The sequence below is a fragment of the Ochotona princeps genome, chromosome 1, assembly GCF_030435755.1.
Source record: "Ochotona princeps isolate mOchPri1 chromosome 1, mOchPri1.hap1, whole genome shotgun sequence".
NCBI classification, from domain to species: domain Eukaryota; kingdom Metazoa; phylum Chordata; class Mammalia; order Lagomorpha; family Ochotonidae; genus Ochotona; species Ochotona princeps.
Genome location: NC_080832.1, coordinates 164,132,490 through 164,152,095, shown reverse-complemented (window position 1 = coordinate 164,152,095; position 19,606 = coordinate 164,132,490). Strand labels below are relative to the sequence as shown.

General features: G+C 50.2%; 1 protein-coding gene across 2 annotated transcripts in view; it reads left to right on the top strand.

The window, feature by feature from the left end:
• SLC22A23 (solute carrier family 22 member 23) overlaps positions 1-19,606 on the top strand; it is a 148,074-nt gene that overhangs the window by 40,822 nt on the left and 87,646 nt on the right. For both annotated transcript variants that reach the window (XM_058668357.1, XM_058668360.1), the window contains one exon: positions 478-632. In XM_058668357.1, the coding sequence (XP_058524340.1) occupies positions 478-632 (155 nt within the window). The remainder of the gene's footprint in view (positions 1-477; positions 633-19,606) is intronic.

The window sequence follows — 19,606 nt, the reverse complement described above, 5'->3', positions numbered from 1 at the left end:
ACTCGAAGTTCAAGCTCGTTTATGATTCCTTAAAGAAGTGATCCTTTGACATGTGACTGAAGCAAATTGGTAGTCGGCTTAGCCCAGGCTCTGCTGTGCTGTGTGAGTTCGGGTCACAGTCTGGGGAAAGGAAGTGAAGACCATCACTCACGCCCTTGTTGACTTTTGAGCTAGTGCCACAGGATGGTGCTTGCTTGGCATGTTTTCTGTGGGGTGTGTCCAGGTTTACGTTTGGGGCGTTACCCTTGATTTTGTTCCTGTTGGTTTGAGTTATGCCCAAATGGACAGAACCTCAGACCCAGCCATGGGAATTGAGTTCTTGTCTCAATTCTCTCATCCAGTGGTCAGTTGATCTCTTATGTGCAGAAAGAGGTATTGGATTTAACTTTTTTTCCCCAGAAAGTGGGTCTAGTCTCATCCCATTTGCCCTATGTTGGTCTAACCGAAACGCCCGACTTTTTCTTTCTGCACATGCAGGGTTGGCCGGCGGCCTGTACTACTGTTTTCCATCATCTTCATTCTGATTTTTGGACTGACGGTGGCCCTGTCGGTGAATGTGACAATGTTCAGCACACTCAGGTTCTTCGAAGGATTTTGCCTGGCTGGAATAATTCTCACCTTGTATGCATTACGTAAGTAGGACCTGCATAACCAGTCTTGCAACAAACAAACAAACAAACAAACAAACGCATAACTGCCTCTGAGGTGCTGGGAAAGAGACTGCATGCTCATTGCCTGGGATGGAAATGTTTTATTCTAGATCACACCTTGTGAGGCTTTGATCATTGGGAGAAAGATGTGCAGTGTTTGTTCAATCCTCACCTCTGCTTTAGGCTCAAGTGTGCTTCAGACAATTGCTTGGGAAAGTAGGGATCAGTCCGTAGCTGGTTTGGAATGCCTTCTGCTTTCCTCCGGAGTGTTCTGTGTTGACAATTCTGCCTGCTTCCAAACCCGGTGCCCAGTTTGGGTACCCCTGTTACCTGGTTGCAGAAGAGCCTAGTGAATACCTGTTAGCATGATGTCTCAGTTTAGCCTTGTCATTGATGACTCATGAGTCAGTCTTTCTTTTTCTTTATTCCTTCTTTCCTTCCTTCCTTCCTCCCTTCCTTCCTTCCTTCCTTCCTTCCTTCCTTCCTTCCTTCCTTCCTTCCTTTTTAAAATTTCCCTCCAAGGCATAAGGGTGCAATTTTCCCACGTGTTCTAGATCGCACATGCTCTGGAACGGAGCCATCAGCGCTGCTATTGGCGAGTCCATGGAAAGATTTTGTAGTGTTTGCTGTTGGAAGGAGGAACGTTTTCTTCCATTGATCTGCTCGTAGCTGCGCTTCGCGAGTCTGTCATTGGTGTTTTCTAGAAGGCAAACACATACCCTTCAGCACATTTTTGTCCAATTTTATACTTTGTAATTGTCTCGGGAAAGATCTATTGTGAGAGAGGTTACAACGTGTTTTACCCTTTGAAGATGTGGTTGAGAATAGGGCATGGATTAGGTAGCAACTGCTGGTGTAATACAATAGGAACATTCCAGTCATTACAAATGAGTGCATCCGAGTCTTTTTTCTCCCTGGACATGGAGCCATGGTTCAGCCACAGGGGAGGAAAGGGGCTGGAGAAAGACGACAGGTGTGTGCTCTGGACAGCAGGGTTGGCAGCTTTGTCCGCCTCTTCCCACGTTTACCAGAATTGCAGATTTTCTTACATACCATCTTTCCCCCTACTTGCCTTGGAACCCTTGTTGCTTGGAGAGTTCTTTAGGAACATACAAGGATACATTCAAAAGTACATGGGAAAGGAAGTAGAAGAAAAGTTTATTTTGGTACAAAAACACTTTGAAATCCATGCGTCTGCAGCTAGATTTCTGTGTGAACACAGTCCCACAGGTTCTCAGCTCTTGTGCTGAGAAAGCCCTGCTTGCTTTTGCTCCCCAATGTGGGTTCAGCCTTGTGGCGGGTCAATGCCCTTGCCAGGCCCGGGTCCTCCCCAGTGGCTGGCGCCGCTGTCTTCCACGCAGACAGCCCATCAGGGGGATGCAGAGTCATGATTCTCAGCAGAGGGTGGGACCTTGGTTTTCCCTGCTTGTTAACTCATGGAGACAGCCTTGTAGCCAGGATGACACGTTGGGTTTTTTCTTCCATGGCCATTGCTGCTGCTGCTGCAGCTGCTGCTGAGTCAAAGCTGCTGGAGGCCTGGGAGATTACTGAGGTCGCTGGTGGATGTGGCAAAAGACAATACCTGCACCGCCATGCCCTCTTAACGAAGGGAAAGGCAGGACTGGCATTGACCGTCTCTGGAAACTCTCAAATTGCATCAGACCCAGAGCAGATTGCCCCTGAACTGCACCGTTTCTACATCCATTCAGACAGAATTGCTCTACTGTCCCGTGTCCTGAAGTCATATCATCAGCCGTAGGAACACTACCGCTGTGTTTACAGTAGGAAATGGCATGAAGATGGTTTTGGTTATAGTACAGAGTAAGCTCGTTGTTATAGACCACTCTCCACTGCCTCAGGAGCAACCAGAGAGGATGCTGAGCCTAGGGAATCGCTTGGCTTTGCTCTCTCCATGAGGAATCACGTAACCCCAGTGCTTGCGAAATTTCTCTCTAAAAGATCAGGTAGGAGACATTTTGGGCTCCACGTACCAGATGGTCACTGTTGCAGCCACTCCACACAGGCAGCCCTAAGGAACATGTAAGGAGAGTTGTGGCTGTGTTCAGTCAAACCTTTGTTCCCAGAGGCAGCTGTTGGGCCCCATCGGAGTCCTCAGACCAGAGCTGTTGGGCACCGATGCGATTGGCACCAACACTGAGCTTGCGATTCTGACCTCACTCCTGTTTTCATCGTCCTTTCCCTGCTTTCATGTCTGCTTTGTCTCTCTTTTTTTTTTTTCTAGCTACCTAACTTATGGTATATATTTCTGGGTAAGCAGCCTGAAATTTTCCTGCAGTAAATCAACATATAAGCAAATGCATGCCACTACTTAGATGGGGGCTGCAAATGAAACATCATGACAATTACTCTTACTATCAGAGTGTCCAGGTGTCAAACAGTGGCCCACTGGCTGAGCCAGCAAAGGGTCCAGGCTAACATAGTTACAATAAAGTGAGTGGACGTGAATGATGCGTTGGAGTTCATTAAAATGGTATCTCTACAGGGAGAAGCAGGGGCATTTGATTGAACCAAGTTTGGCAAGAGAGTTAGAAATAGGAAAGAAAATTATCATGGTTCAGTGGGAGTGGGGTGGCATTCAGGTGAACTTGGGTGAGGTCAGGCCCAGCTCCCTGCAACAACCTGCTAGTCTTGGGAGAAGAGAGAGGCTGGTTAGCAAGGAATGAAGAAAGATGTTCTGAGTGAGCAGTGCAGTGTGACTGTCTAAGCGTGTTGCTGGCATTCTCTGCACACATGGCTGAAGTGCTTAGGTAACACCTGGGAGTTAGTATTGCTTGAAGCAAGTGTTGCTAGGCTGGGTTACAGGACTAGAGTCAGTCCTTGACTTTTAAGACCAGTTCCAAACTTTTGGCCATTGATTTGTCAGGAGTTTCATTCTTTAATGGTCCCGACTCTTGGCTCTTTAAGCTCACTTAATGCATCCGCTAAGAGGGCGTGTCCTTTCTCAGAACAGAACTGCACGGCGTTCTTCTTTTTTTAGCCCTGCAAGTGCTTGGCAACAGAAGTAGGGAAAGTAATGATTTTTTGCAGTTTTAGTTTCTAGTGTGGCTGGCCACGCGGGTGGACTCTTCGTTTCGAGAAATGCTGCTGACTTGTGAAACTTTTCTGCTTTCCTTGCAAGGCTGCTAAAGCTTTTTTTTTTTTTTTTCCAAGTTGCATTTTGGGTGAATGTTCTGTGCCTTTTCAACTTTGGTTTCCTTTAAGTGGCCAGAGGGAGAGGGGGTTGTGTAATGAGGACATAAAATGAAGATTACTGGCATCTTTCCAAGGAGTCTCTCTGCGGAAGCCTACGAGTATGTGCTGCAGGGACGGGACAGAGCCAACTAGACTGCATGAATGGGCTCAGGCAGGGCTGTGACACCAGCTGCTGCCTGGCCGCCCAGAGCCACCTGGAGAAACAGGTTCAATACACTTGGGCATTGTTGTTGCCTTCCTTTTGTTTTGAAGCTCTAGACCCACACACGTGCAGGGGAGTGTGGGACTTAGCCAGGCCAGAGGCACAGACCCAGAGGAAGAAGCCACAGCTCCCTGTTTGTTCATGAAAATAAAATCTGAACAGAGACTAAAGACATCATCCACTCCATATCCAACACATTTTTGCTAGGGTTCATAATATCCCATATGTACTGTAACCCAGAGTTGTGTAAGATCTGTTTTGGGGGCCAGCATTGTGGTCATGTTGTCTGTGACACTGGCATCCCATATTAGAGTCCTTGGCTGCTCTGTTTCCAATCCAGCTCCCTGCTAGTGACCTAGGAAAGGCAACAGGAGATGGCCCAAGCACTTGGACCCGTGCCACCCCCAGGGGAGACCTCAACGGAGTACTTGACTCCTAGTTTGGCCTGGTCTAGCCCTGACTGTAGCAGCAAACCAGCAGATAGAAGGCCTCTTGCTCTGTCACTCTGCCTTTAAAATAAATCTTTAAAATATAAAAAGATATACCTTTCTTCAGAAGAAGCCACCGAGAGCTGCTGTTTATTCAGTGGGTTTGGATGTAGGTAGTCCTATGGGAAAACATCCTGCATGAATACTGTTTTCGCTCTGCGTTGTGTCTTCTGTCTCCATCCCTGTCCTTAACAACCTCCCTCCCCACCTCCACTCCCTCTTTCCCGATTTGAAACAGTCACTGATGCCTTTGGCTGGCAGAGTGGGCAAGCCAGCACCACCCTTTGCAACATTTTTCATTCTTGCCTGATGACAAAGAACCATTGTTTTAGAAAACTCTTTCCAAGAGGTTCTCAGAATAATAAGCTTCCTGAAACCCAGGCGGCCTTAATAATGGGATGAATTTGGTACCTTATCAAGGAGCGACCTGAAATTTCACAGGTTACTAAGTCAGCAATTACTTTGTGCCGCTAGGAACCATGTCTCGACTTCCCTGGCAGAGACTTGGAACGTCTTGTGTTGGCTCCAGGTGCTGTTCTCTCGCTCATGTGGCACTCTGGTGGGTTGAATTTGTCTCACATGATGCTTGAGTGGGTTGCGTTCTTGTTTTGAGTGGTTGAGTCATTCCTGTGCTGCTGCTGTATAATGGCTTATCTTTCCTAGTCTCCCTGGATGTTTTATAGATTGAATCTTTTCCTGAAGTCATATTCCTTGGCGTGTATTTCATAGCAAGATTATTAAGTGCCAGCACTGTGCTATAACACGAACCACAAGACTTTAGATAGGGAGTTCGTCCAGCGTGAACTGAACACATTGCAGGTTGAGTCGAGTGACTTCAGCTGCTTCCTGGTTGTCTTTGGAGCTGCAGATACTCGTGTTCTGGGACCAAGGGAAGGTTCCCTTGAATATGCACTTGGGGGACTGCTCTGTCCTGCTTCTTCTCAGCCTCCCCCTCCCCAGCAGACGCTCTCTGAGGACTGAATATTTTTTTCCTTTGGCCAAAATTTGGACAAACTTTTTAGTTAGACTTTTGTCTTTTAAAAAGTGCAGATGTCCATATGTCTATGGGGCACATAAGGATATGTTGATGCACCTGTGTGTTAAAAATGGAATTACAAGGATGGAGTAAGAATAAGTGGCAGATGGGACCACAGAGACCCACATGCCCAAGCTTCTGTCCCTGTATCCTGCTGCAAGAAAGTAGGCATACTTTGCCTGAATGTGTGTTAGGGAGGCTTCAGAATGTGCATTTCCGTGAGTTTGGTTATAATAAGCCTGTCTCAAAATCAGAGGGAAAAGGTAGCAAGTACAAGTAATTGGGCATTTTAAAAAAGATTTAAAATTTTATTTTATTGACAAGACAGATTTACGCAGAGGAGAGACAGAAAGAAAAATCTTCCATCTGCTGGCTCACTCCCCAAATGGTCGCAACAGCAAAGCTGGACCAATCTGAAGTCAGGAGCTTCATCCAGGTCTCCCATGTGGATGCGGGACCTAAGGTTTTGGGCCATCCTCTGCTGCTTTCCTGGGATACAAGCAGGGAGCTAGATGGGAAGTGGAGCAGCTGGGATATGAACTGGTATCCATATGAGATGCTGGCACTTGGAGGCGGAGAATTAGCTCGTTGAGCCATTGTACTGGCCCCATAACTGGGCATTTTAAAATTCAAGTGTTGGGATGCCTTCTCCATGCCATGAAGGATGCTTTCTCACTCTGCGTATCCCACATGGACCAGGGTCTTCCCAGGCTGGAATGTTGGTGTAGCCTGTGCAGCTTATTGGAAACAAAACTGGTCACCACAATACCAGGTTGTTGTGGAAAGAACCGGAAATCATGAGATTTGAGCAGGGAGTGTGGACTCTACAGGAGACTGTAGCTCCCATCTTCTCTCTAGAAGGTCAAGGGATGGAGAACAATGTCCTGTGGATCCTTGCTGGAATATCACGTGAAGAAAAGGGGACAGACGCCAACTACAGGTGGAAGCTGGCTGGCTCCTCTTGTTCCTTCCAATCTGAAAATTTTGCAACTTTTAAATTCTAAGCTCAGTTACTAGCCTCTTTGCATGTTGAAGATTTCTCAAGGTGTGGGTGTGTGGAGAGGAGCAGTGAAGCCAGAGGCGCTGGGCCCCCCAGTCCAGACTCTCAGGCCCACACTCACAGGGGAGTTGTTGGTCTGCCACCATGCATCAAGTGCCGACGGGGGCTGTTTGGAGAGAGGTGGAGTGATCAGGCAGGGTTAAAGGTGAAGAGTGCCTCTTTGCTCAGGGTCCCAGACCCTGCCCCTGCTCTCCCCCGCTGGGAACCCTCCGTGCTCACTGCCTCTGCTTCTCTCACATGGTCGCCTCTTGGGCTGTCAGGACAACCCAAGGAATCCCATGGCATTTTCTGTTCCCACCTGGAAAAGCAGGGTGGAGCTGGGCAGACAAGAAGTTCAGGAATGTTCAGGAATGCGAGAGAGTGGTGTGGGGCCAACCTTGTTTTCTCAGTCTTCAAAGAGGATGGAGGAAATCCATCAGCCACCTGGGACGCAAGGAGAGAACATGAGGTTTCCTGGCAACACCCAGATGTGTCTACCGAGTTGTTACTGCTTTGCCCAGGCTCCCTGGGAGTAATGCGGCATGACCTCGGCTGAATGGGCAGAGAGAGATGTGACTGGGCGTGTGCAGAGCCGTGAGGCTTTTCGGTTAGTGACTGGGTTGCTCGGTGTGTGGTGCCCACATGGATGGGAACACAGGCATTCCCCTTCACTCATTTGCCCAGCAGACCTTGGACGGCCCCCCAGGGGCACAGGCACTTTGTCATTTAATGTCTACTGAGTGCTGGGTGCTGTCGGGGACTGGCTGAGGGATATGGAGACAGACACAACTTCCTGCCCTCCAGGATCCTCAGGCTTTAGTGGGGAAGGATGCAGGGTCCAGCCCTGATTGCACTAAGGGGCCCGAAAGAGACCCCTGAACTGTGAGCTCTGTGAGGCCAGGGGGAGTAAGTGCCCACTCACGATTTGCAGTGGGTATTTAGGGCTGGAGGAGCTTAAAGCATTCTGGGAACTACTCTGCATGAATAGAGCTTGGACAAAGCTAGTGCATTCCAGGTACTGTGCATGATCAGGACTTGGTTGGAGCCCAGTGCACTCTGGGTACTGTGGCTGGTTAGGGCTTGGCAGGAATCTGTAGCTAGTTGAAGCTTGGTGGGAGTGTAGATTCTGTCCTCCGTGACCTCAGGATAGTAGCAGGCCCTCAGAGGGTCTGAGAAAACCAAGGGAAACCTTTAGCCGTGTATTTCAGAGGTGTAGCTGAGGCATGAGGGGTGAACAAGCTCAGGGCGGGAAGACTGTTGCCAGATCTTAAGGGGAAGCCACAGGCTGTGGGGAAGGAGAGACTCCCAGTAGGTGGGACCCACAGCCCAGGGTGACTAAAGAAGGAGAAGAATATCCAGGCACCACTGGTGACTAACCGGAGCCCCCAGATAGATGTCATTTTTCTTCTGCATGGGGCAGTGTGAAGTTTGGCCCAGGTGTTTTAGTTCTAAATGTACATGGGGACGCTGCCAACCACACTTCTGCTCTGCCGGTTTAGCAGGGCCAGACAACGAATAAGACATGGCAGGCTGGTGGTGGTGCCTTCGGGGTTTGGGTGTCCGCCATGTAACGACAGCTCAAGGCTGTTGAACTGCTGAGCTCACCCAGGGGCTGTGGAGCATGAGAGAGCAACAACTGGGCGGAGGCAGAAGAACCAGTTGAGGGAGACGATAAGGAATGCTGAGTTGGAGTGCCCAGGGAACAGTCAGGCTAGGCTGGTAGCCGGGGGATGAGGCAGGGCCCGACAGCAGGGCCCACTGACACCAGGTGCACAGAATGTCCACCAGGCCAGAGCTAACCGTGCAGGGGAAGTTTCATTCAATTTAATGAGTAATGTAATAGAAATTATTAATTTTTAAGGTTTATCTCTTGGAAAGGCAGGTTTACAGAGAGAAGGAAAGACAGAGATCTTCCACTTGCAGGTTCACTCCCCAGATGGCTGCAATGGCTAGAGCTGAGCTGGTCTAAAGCCAGGAGTCAAGGGTCTCCTCTGGGTCTCTCAAGGCTTTTGGGCCATTCTTCATTGCTTTCCCGTGCCCCAGGTGGGGAGCTGGATGGGAAGTGGAGCAGCCAGGACGTGAACCAGTGCTCGTATGAGATCCCAGCATTGCAAGGGAAGGATTGGCCAATTGAGCAATCGTTCTGCCCCCCTCCCCGGAATTATTTGGAACTGAGGTTTTGATTTGTGGCTCTGGAGGAGGCACTGTTTTCTTCAAACAGCAGATGCCTTCGAAAGTTACTTATTTCTTGGTGGGAAAATGAGCACAGTATAAAATTCGTCATCCCTCCTGCCATTTTGCAGTGTACCCAGTTTAGTGATAATGAAATATATTCACATTTTTATGCAAGAAAATAATCTTGAGGAGTTGGGGGTGTTCATTATTATTGTATACAAGAAACTGAATTGGAAAGGCAAGTTGATAATGACCGCTTTTCCTGAAGTCACTTGAAACCTTGGCTTTCCATGTATTTCAGTTACTGGGATTGCAGACTTTGAACCCAGCTGAGGTAGAGCTGCTGTCCATGACAGCCACGCTGGCTGGTCCACACACGTGTAAGCAGGTGTGCCTGTGCGTGGCCACACAGCAGGCAGATGCTGGGTAGCTAGCTTCCAGTGTTGGATTCCCAGCCCAATCCCTGCCCTTTGCAGCTGTGATATCCAACGTGGAGTATCGCTGCTGTAAATCTGCTTTCTCCACCGTGAGAGGTCACGCAGGTGGCTCAGAGGATGAGCGAACTACTCCCTGTAGACTGCTTAGTTCTCGAGTGGGATGGCAGCAGCCGTGGGCTTGTGCCCTGCTCTGCGATCGTCAACCCTCGCCCCTTCCGCCAGGGCCTGCTTCAGCAAGGCACCCTCTGGGCTCCCGGCAAACTTGAAAGTCTTACTCAAGGAGGAACTTTGGTCTGGAGGTGCCTATGTGCTTAGGGTCACATGGGTGAATGACTGAGGCAGAGTTGAAGTGAGGGCAAGAATTTGCTTCATAATTGTTTTTCCAGTGGCCAAGTTAATAAATTACTTCTCCTTGAGTATCTGTTCAGAGATCCATTAAGTGCATTCTGGTTCCTACATAGTCACTATATTCACATGATAAGTAAAGAGACAGAAATCTTCAGTCTGCTTGGCCACTCCCCACAAGTGTGGGCGACAGCTGGGGCCGCCCCAAGTGGAAGCCAGGAACTTCAGGTCTCCCCCACACGAACAGGGAGGTGCCGTCAGAACCCCAGCCAGGGCCACAAGTGGCAGCTGAGCCACCTCACCAAACACCCACTGCTGCCAATTTCCCAAGTTATAACCCCTTGGGGGAATCTGAAAAGGCAGTAAACCTCAGAACAACTCGCAGGACGGGGCCTCCGTATGGACTTCATTTCTGTCAAACTACCAGAATAGCCATCACTCCAGTTGCTTAAGAAAAGGCACTGTTACGGGTGCAGCAAGATGTGCTCCCACAATTCATGCAACCACTCTTATGTCATGGTTGGTGTGTTCAGGTTAGAGACATGATCTAATTCTGATCTCTGGCAGGTGGATCTGGTAGGTCTTCAGGTGACCACGGGCTGGTTGTTGGAAGGAAGGAAGGGGTTGGTCGTAGAACCCTTCTGGCTTGCCACGTGAGTGTTCGGTGCACATGGTTTTTTTCACCCATGCCAGCCTCTACCAGAGGTCAGACTAGCGGGGCTGCCCTATTTAGTGCACCCCAAAGCGAAACCCGGTAAAAATCCTCTTCCTTCTCAAGAAGCTGCTGTCAGGTATCGCCAATGAAATAACGAAAACTAACAAGAGCGAAAGAGATGAAATCCTGATAGTCGGTTTTTTTTTTTCTTAAAAGATGCATTTATTTTTATTTGCAAGGCAGAGTTACAGAGAGAAAGAGTGGAACAGAGAGATTTCCATCTGCTGGTTCGCTCCCCAAATGGTCTCAATGACCAAAGCTACACTGGTCCAAAGCAGGAGCTTCTTCTGGGTCTCCCATGTGGGTGCAGGTTCCCAAGGACTTGGGCCATCCTCTGCTGCCTTCCCATGTCATTAACAGGGAGCAACTGGATAGGAAGTGGAGCTGCTGAGACTCGAACTGATGTCCATGTGGGATGTTGGCATAACTGGAGAAGGCTTAGCCTGTTACACCATGGTGCCAGCCCCTTAACATTTTCAAGATTTATCATGCGTACAAGAGTATCTAATGATTCATAGAAAAAGTAGAATTTTTATAAAAGTTTATTTTTATATAAAAAATGTTGAAATCCATGCGTTTTTCTCTTAGTATGCATTCTCCGTGGCCTTTTTTGAACACCCTCTCTTACACTTATAGAAATTCTCCATTTCCTTCCCTATAGGATCCTTCCCTCTGTCCCACAATAATGCCTAGATGTGTCTGCAAGTGTTAACTCACACACTTGTGAGGTCCCACCAAGGAAGCTGCTGTCCTGGTCCTATTGTTTGGCCGTGTCTGCCATAGAATGTCACGTGTCTTCCTCCTCAAGTTGAGCGTGCATGGCACTTCCTTGTGTATGACGCGGTCAGTTTGGGAATGTCCCCTCCCCCAGTGGGTGGCTCAAGACGGATGCGACTTGGAATGGAATTATCAAAAGCCACAGAGCTGCTCAAGCTGCACCTGCCCATTGATGTCCAAGAACACATAAGCCTGGTGAATGCTTGCAGTGGAATGATTGGTTGTACCTTGTTGTGTGTGTGTTTGAGACCTGGCTGCCCCCTGTATGTGAACAAGCCCCCAGATGTAACATCCTGGCCAGGTAGTGCCACAGCCGCTGGGGCCGAGCATGGAGGCCGATCACGTGCCTGTCTGGGTTGGGCTCGTCACCCTAGAGTTGTCCTAGCTCATAAGCAGGTGGGTGCACTCAGCCCTCAGTGGTGTTCGCAACTCCCACTGGCTGAGGTTCTGCCGGTTCTCTAGGTTGTAGGAAGTAGGACTCTGGACAGGTGTTTTCCTTCCAACTTCATAGAGAGCAACCTGCAGAAGTCTGAGGAGTGAGGGAAGGCTGGCAGCTGTGGCATGATACTGTCAGGGTGGCTACTGCAGGTGGCAGAGGAAGCCACCTAAAGCCCCAGGTGAGGAGGACTGCTCAGAGGCGCAAGAACACAGAGATGGGAAAGTTTCAGGTCTCTAATCCAGCCTGGGATGTCCCTTCCCCTTTACCTGCCTTCCAGGGGGCCTCTGATGATTCTAGTACCAATGGGATACTGTGTTATCCCAACCACAGTCAGCTCCTCCTGCTCCAGGCTGACAGATGAGTGATCCTATGTCCGTCTTCACTGTGCTTTTTTCAAGTGTGCCCTAGTGGGTGCTTATTTTGTGTGCTTTGTGGGGAGGGCTCAGGCCATCTCCCAGCCAAAGAGTGGCAGGTAGGGGCAGAAGAGACCTTTGCGTTGTCTTTACTGCTGTTCTCATTGCCCAGCCTCACCTGCCTTATGTAACAGAGAAATGTGGCTAAAGATTCAGTATGACTCAGAATTTCTCACTGTTGGTTCTCTTGCCTGAGGATATGAGGTCCTGGCCTTCAGGGTACATGGCCTGCAGGGTGGACAGGGCTGTAGTGATCCCCCAGAAAATGGCTGTGCATGCGTGGGTGTTATCTGCTCTGGCCTCCAGTAATCCTTGCTGCACTGAGTGCTTGTGGGGAAGCCTGCAGCCTCGCTTCCCTTGTTTCGCTGGCCCGCCAGCCACAGGGCTTCAAGCACGGTGTTGATCTTGGTGTTTTGCTGAAGACCTCATCGTTGGATCTGTGCACGGTGTCCGAGTCTTGGTTGCTCCTCCTCTGTATGCGCGGCAGCGTGTGTGCGACAGGGCATGGTGCTGTGCCGCTGTTTTGATGTTATGGCGTCAGAGGAACTACGAGTCTCCTGGTGCTAGTGGTTTGATAGTGAGCTGTTTACGGAGCATCTTTTCTGTGCAAATACTATGCTCTCATTCTCCCTGACACAAATGTATGTTTTGATATTATGATGAGGTAGATCTTATGAACAGCATTTGGGCCCTCTTCTACTGCTTTCCTAGGCCATTGGCAGGGAACTAAATTGGAAATGGAGCATCCAGGACTCAAACCAGCACCCATGTGGCATGCCAGTGTTACAGGTAGAGGCTTAACCCACTGCACCACAGTATCAGCCTCAGATTTCAAAACCAATGCAATTCAGGTGTGTGACTCTCCCTTAAAACCGGGTTGGGTGCAATAAAAGAAAGGCTGAGTTCAGACCCATCTCTGTATTTAATCTCCTGTGTGACTTGAGTATTGCAGTGTGCTTGATGCCTTTCCACCTGATTCTTGGGTACTGCCGTGTTACCGGAGCACAAAGACCCTGTGTGTCACCACACCACTGCTCGGCTGCTTACAACGGGCTCTCTCAACGGTTAGCCCAATTTGTCCCCGTCCCTGAAGATCATGTTAGATTTGTGATATTACCAAGGTGTTCGTTAAACAAGCAATTAATCTGTCCCTGGCTGTAATGGAGACGGCTCACCTTCATTACTGCCTGCTTGCTGTTCCTGCCATTGCTAATGAAGTTGACCTTTACCCAGTCAGGCGCAGCACAGCACAGACCTCCCAGGCTCCCTGGCAGCTGCTGGGCATGGCCTTCCTGCTGCTTCGTTCCCACGGCTGTTCAAGTGCCTCTGTGTAGTTCCCTGATGACATTGACTCTGGATGCATGTAAATCTAGAGGCAAACATAAGCCAGACTCTATGTCCACACTGGGTACTGGGCCGCTCATCCAATCTAGAAAATGTTTATGTTAGTATTGGGTGGCCCAAGTCCTTGAGCCATGCACCCATGCAGGACACCTGGAGGAAGCTCCTGGCTCCTGGGATTGGATCAGCTCAGCTCTGGCCATTGCAGCCCTTTGGGGAGTGAACCAGCAGATGGAAGAGCTTTCCCTCTCTGTCTCTCCTCTCTCTGTAAAAACCTGCCTTTCAAGTAAAAATGAAATACATCTTTAACAACAGCAAAAACCCTACTTTCCTGTCTCCTTCAAGGTCAGGTGACACAGGAGCTGTGACATGGGGGTGGGGAGTGACAGGGAACAAGGGGGCCCAGACCCTGGAGGGACATGGGTGTGCGTAGTTGTCGAATCTCTACTCCTTGGGCAGTGAACCATTGTAGAGGCACGGATTGGCACTGTTCTGTGTTTGAGGATGTGGGTTGGGGGTCCTGCTCTTCTGCCCCGTGGGCCGCTGTGAGGCAGTCATCGTTTGTACAGATTGCCAAGCTCAGTGCCACGGGTTCTCTTATGAAAGCTAAACAGGAACTTGGCATCCAAGGCTGTTTTTTCCATCAGTAAACTCTGCCAATCAGTTGGTCTTCCATGATATCCTCCTTCAGGTCTCCCGTGCTTCCCCTGGGCTTCCTGAACCTCCTGTCTGGGAATGCCGCTGAGAGCCTGGAGCTCTGGGGACTCCTGGAGGTGCTGGAGCTGAATCATGCCATATGCCACCCGGTGTGTGTCTGAGCCGCAGGCCTGGGCTGCCACGCCGCCTGTGGCCCTCTCCTCCTTGGCGCCTGTGGCCCCACCGTGCAGCGGTACTCCCTGGGCCTTTTCTGGTTGGATCCTGTTTTCTATGTCTGGTGTGGAGTCTCTGCTCTCTTGGGCAGCGGTGAGTGCTTGTTGGCTGTTTTTCCAGGCTCTCTTTGGCATTGTGCCTTTGTGCCTCGTGACAGTGGAAGTAACTGTTTGCACAGTTGGCTTCTCTGTCCCCAGGGGATAGGAGGGGAAAGTACAGAGGGAAAGGCAGTCCTCAGTGGCCATTGCCTTGTGCCCAGGCCCCTGTTGCCGGGCAGAAGCTGTCTCCCTCTCTCTCTCTCTCTCTCTCTCTCTCTCTCTCTCCAAATATATATATATGTATATGTATATATGTATATGTATATATATGTATACATATATATATAGTATATATATGTATATAATGTATTTATTTCTTTTGAAAGGCAAAGATGGAGAAATGGGGAGAGAGAGAGAATTAACCTATCCACTGATTCACTCCCCTAAATGGCTGTAACAACCAGAGCTGAGCCAGGCCGAAGCCAGGAGCCAGGAGCTTCATCCGTGTCTCCCATGTGGATGACAGGGGCCCAAGCGCTTGGGTCATCATCAGCTGCTTTCCCAGGCACATCAGTGGGGAGCTAGAGTGGAAGTGGAGCAGCCAGGACCTGTGCTGGTGTTCATCGGGATGCTGGTGCTGTAGGGCAGCTTGAACCTGCCGTGCCGTAATGATGGCTCAGTTCCACTGTCTGTGAACTTGTTGACGGGCCTCACCTGTCCTGCTTAGCGTGGTGGTGCGCAAGAGGAAGAAGCCACGCTGCTTGCCATCCAAGTCGCGGCTCAGCAGTTCCAGTGCTTGCTCTTGCATCCCCTCGGCCAGGACCCAGCAGTGTGCCCATACCACTGCCAGGGCCACTGGAGAAGGCAGTCTGCTTTTGTTCAGCCTAGAGCCTGGCAGGAAGAAGGGGACAGGAGGTTTTGGCGATGGCCAGTGGTATGGACCATACCCCCACCAGCTCGCCCTAGGCTTCGCCAACTGCTGCCTTGACCCAAGGGATCCTCATGATCCATCTTCCAGCCCTCACTTGCCCCTGGGGTTTATCTGCTGGAAATGCTCTACCCCAAGTTCCTGTGGGCTGGCCGTGTGTTGCTGCTTGGGTCTCTGCGCAGATGGACACCTGAGGACATTCCTCAGGCCATCTGGTAGAACCAGTACTCCAGATCATTGCTTCAGAGTGCCCTTGCCTCGACTTGTTTGCATTTCTGTGTCTTCATGTGCGCTGGCCTCCCTGCTCTGGTGCGGACATTTGAAAGCAGAACTCCCTTTGCCCAGGTCTGTCCATGGCACAGAAAGAGTTACAATACCAGTTGGTCAGGCCAATGTTGTGGCCCAATAGGTTAAGCTGCGGTTTGCATCCTACTTCGGAGTGCCAGTTTAGTCCTACTCCACTTGTTCATCCAGCTCCTTGCTAATGTGCCTGGGAAAACAGCAGAAGATAGCCCACGTGCTTGGGTCCCCTACTGCGCATGTGGGAGACCCAGATGGACTTACATGGCCTGGCCAATTTATTGCAGCCATCTGGGGATTGAACCAGAAGAGCAAAGATCAGTCTCTCTCTCTCTCTCTCTCTCTCTCTCCATGTTCTCTCTCTCTCTCCATGTTTGTCTCTGTCTTTCAAGTCAAGGAGACAAATGCTTAGCTAAACACTAGTTAGATGAACGCACGCGTTCACAGAACGTAGTGAGAATCCGTGCAGCGGTGTTACAGAATAGAAGCGGCATGCGCGGGGCAGGCAGGCGCTGCGGCAGGGCTGCTGCTTATCGTCGGATTAGCCCAACCGCTTTGAATGATGGAGGTAATTTGCGTAGATTTCTTACGGAAGCTTCATGACCTAGATGAGTTTGTGGTAGGTGATAAAATGGTCTGATGCACAAAGATTGCTTCACCACATCCCATGACCCTTGATAAATGAAACCTATCGGAACAGCCTCAGTGGCTTGGCGAGAATGTGTGTGTGCGTGTATGTGCACACTTGCGTGCTGTGTCTGCATGAGTGCCCAGGAGGGGAGTGGCCAACAGTGCATCAGCATATGCTCACGCTTTGCTCATCTGAGCCAGTTAACCCAGGCACCCATGAGTCATCGCTGTTATTACCACCATGACTCCAGGAGGGGTGACAGCTGATCTGTGTCCTCTGTGTGTAACCCAGTGCCGACCCAAGGAGAGGCTCAAATAAGAATTGTTGACAAGTGAGTAATATAGCACCGGAAGATGAAGAGGGGTGGAGCATCTAAACAGGGCTGTGTTTGCTAAGTTTGAGGCACTTCTCAACGCCCTGAAGTTGGGAGATGGCTTCTCTGCATTTCATGCGTGCAGTTCATTGGAACATGGAGGCAGCATTAGTCAGGTCCTGGTTCACTCATGTTGTGGACCTTGAGGGGGGGACTCGGATTCTGAGCTTTGGCACAAGCTTCCTGGGCTTTGTGGTGTGAACCGATGGCTTGGCACGCAGGCAGCCTGTTAGTTAAGCCCATAGATCCTAAGGCTGATGCTTACAAAGTAAAGGAAGCGGGCTTCAATATATGGTATCCTCACTTGGGGGTGGCCTCACCTATAGCAGACTCCGGCTTCCACTTCGTGCTAGACGTCGGAGTGGTAGGGAGGAATGCTGAGAGAATGGGTGTGCCTCTCCATGTTGGGTAATCCCTAAAGACAAGCACCAAGTACAAGCCATACTCTGGGCCCCTGGGAGCACCCTGCTGGCTTTGCACTGCACTTGGCTAGATCTCAGAGAGGAAGTGGTATGGAAGGGTGGTGGGGAAGGAAAGTCTGGGACAGTGTGTGTCTCTAGCTGTCTGCCTTCTTCTGATTTTCTGTATGCTGTGATTTGAGTTTGGCCACTGGAGGCACCTCTGCCTTCTTACTCGGATACCTTTTCTTCTCTGGTGTCCTTGGCTATGAAGCTCCGTGTAGACACAGAACTTGTACAGAAGTCGCTGTTCCCTTGTCCCAACAGTGGCTTAAGCTGGTCACTGCTCCCCAGCAGCCAATAACCAGCTTCTTGCAACTGGTCTGGTTGCATCCTATCAGAATTGGACCCCAACAGTATGCCAACACTGGCAACACTGGCAATACTGGGTCCTTGTTTAAAAGGCAGAAGCAATGCTGTCCTCATTATATTCAGTGCTTCTCTTGGACGATGATCATTTGATGGTGGCTGCACAGATAGCAAGATGAACGGACCTTTGAAAGCAGCCCAGCAGCCACAGGCTGTCAAGTGGTTGACAACCATTTGAAATGCAAACTCCAGCACCCTTTCGCCCTCTGCCTGTTTGCATGCAAGCATGCTTTGGTCTGTTCTGAAGGGCAAACTTACCCTTGTGTTTTCCCCTACACACATGCCAGGACAGAATACCACATGGGGGGGTTTGTATTGTATTGGTTTGGGGTTTTTTTTAATATTTATTTATTGGAAATACACATTTCCAGAGGAAAGTGGAGATGGAAAGAAAGATCTTCCATCTGCTGGTTCACTCCCCAAATGGCTGCAACAGCCAGGGTTGGGCCAGGCTAAAGCCGGGGACCGGTGGGTCGAAGGGACCCAGGGACTTGGACCGTCTTCTGCTGCTTTCTGAAGAACGGCAGAAGTTAAATAGATGGGATATGAACTGGCTCCCATGTGGCATGCTGGCATTGTAGCTGCAGCCCAGTGCTGGCCCCACTCTCTTCCTGTGTGGAAGCCAGACAAGGTTCTGTTGTGTGAGTACCACGTTCATCTCTTCACCCGTGGACGGACACTTCGCTGGTCCCCTGTGTTAGCCATCGTGAGAAAGCTGCTGTGAGCATGGGTAACAAGTCTCTCTCCAAGCCCCTGCTTTCAGTGCCTTTGGGTGTGTGCCTGTAAGTGGGATTCCTGGGTCACAGGGTAATTTTGGTTTTACTTGGTGGCAGCCGTCATAGCGTCTGTGACCTGTGTCTGCCTTTAACCTCTGACTGGTATGTGTATTGTATAGCTCACCACTCAGGATGTGCGTGTGAGCTCTGTGATGCCAGAGCTGGCCTCCAACGGTTGGAGGACTCTCAATCGTTCAGTGCTTGGATGATGCTTCTCCTGGGGGCTTAACCTGCCTTCCCAGTGTGTCAGTTGGTACTTTTGTCATTGACCAAATGTCACAAAATTCAGACTTTGGATGGACGATCAATCTGTGTGGGTGTAGACAGCACTGGGTTTTGATGTGATTTGGGGCCAGCTAATGAGGAAAATTACCTTTGGCCAAGGCAGCTTGTTGGCCTTCTCTGCAGGTAGCTGGGTTTTCCCCCCCAAAAGAAGCACAACGGTATGGACTGCACAGGACACCCCAGACTTCCCTCTTCTGGATTTTCCCTATGTGTTCTTTCTCATCAACCCCAGCATTGGCCAAGAGTCGTCTAACCCTTTGAACATGAGAGCAACCTGCTTTGTCTTGAGCTGCACTTCTTAGACATGAGGAGTGGCCAGGGGCCACCCAGCATCACCACCACATGACCACCCCAGTCACCGCAGGTGTCAATTGGACATTGCCATAGCCACAGCCCAGCTGGACAACCAGCGAGCAGCTCCTCCTGTTTTGCTTCTGGAGTCCTATGCTGCTTGTGGCCATCCTATTTCCTGCTCTCCTCTGATTTGTGATGCTGCTACTATGTCTTTGTCTTTCCTGGACTGGACACCTGTGACCCGGGCTGGGGTCTTGAAAGGCTGATATTTGGGAGGAAGTCACTGCTCCTGGCTGTGATGCTTTCTCTCAGTCACTCTGCAGTCAGAGTGTGTCATCCCGGGTCTGAGGTTGGCCTGAGTTGGCACAACAGAGTGAGAGTGTACCTTCCTCGGGTGACCTGGCACCCCTCCCCAGCCACCTCCCATGTGCAGTAACTCTTCTATCACCACCCGCCCCTGCTAAGGAGTGAGTCGCTTACTTCCTTTGTTTACATTGAAAGGAGTCCAAGAAATAAATGCCAGCTGGTTTCCCTCCTCTCTTAGTGTGCACGCTCTCTCTCTCTCTCTTTCACACACACACACACACAGTTGATTTATTTGAAATGTGGAGTTGGCAGGGGGAGATAAGAAGGGAGAGCCAGGAGCCAGGAACTTCTTCCTGGTTTCTCTCATAGTTGCAGAGCCTCAAGCACTTGGGCCATCTTCAACCGCTGGAGCAGCTAGGACTCAGACCAGTGCCCATATGGAGTGCTGGTGTTGCAGACAGGGGCTTAACTTGCTGTGCCCTGACCCCAGCCCCTAGGCGTGTCCCTTAATTTCACACAAGCTACACGTCTTTGCAACACAAAGATACAACCCTGGGTGAGACTGGAAGAGTTGTAGGCTGGTGTCGCTAGGCTCGATAAAGCTTAGTTTAGGGGTTTAGGTCTTGATGTACCCAGTGGGTGTAAGTGTTCCCCTGTCATGTGGCCGGGTCTGTGTGTTTTGAGCATCCTGAACACACAGGGTCAGCA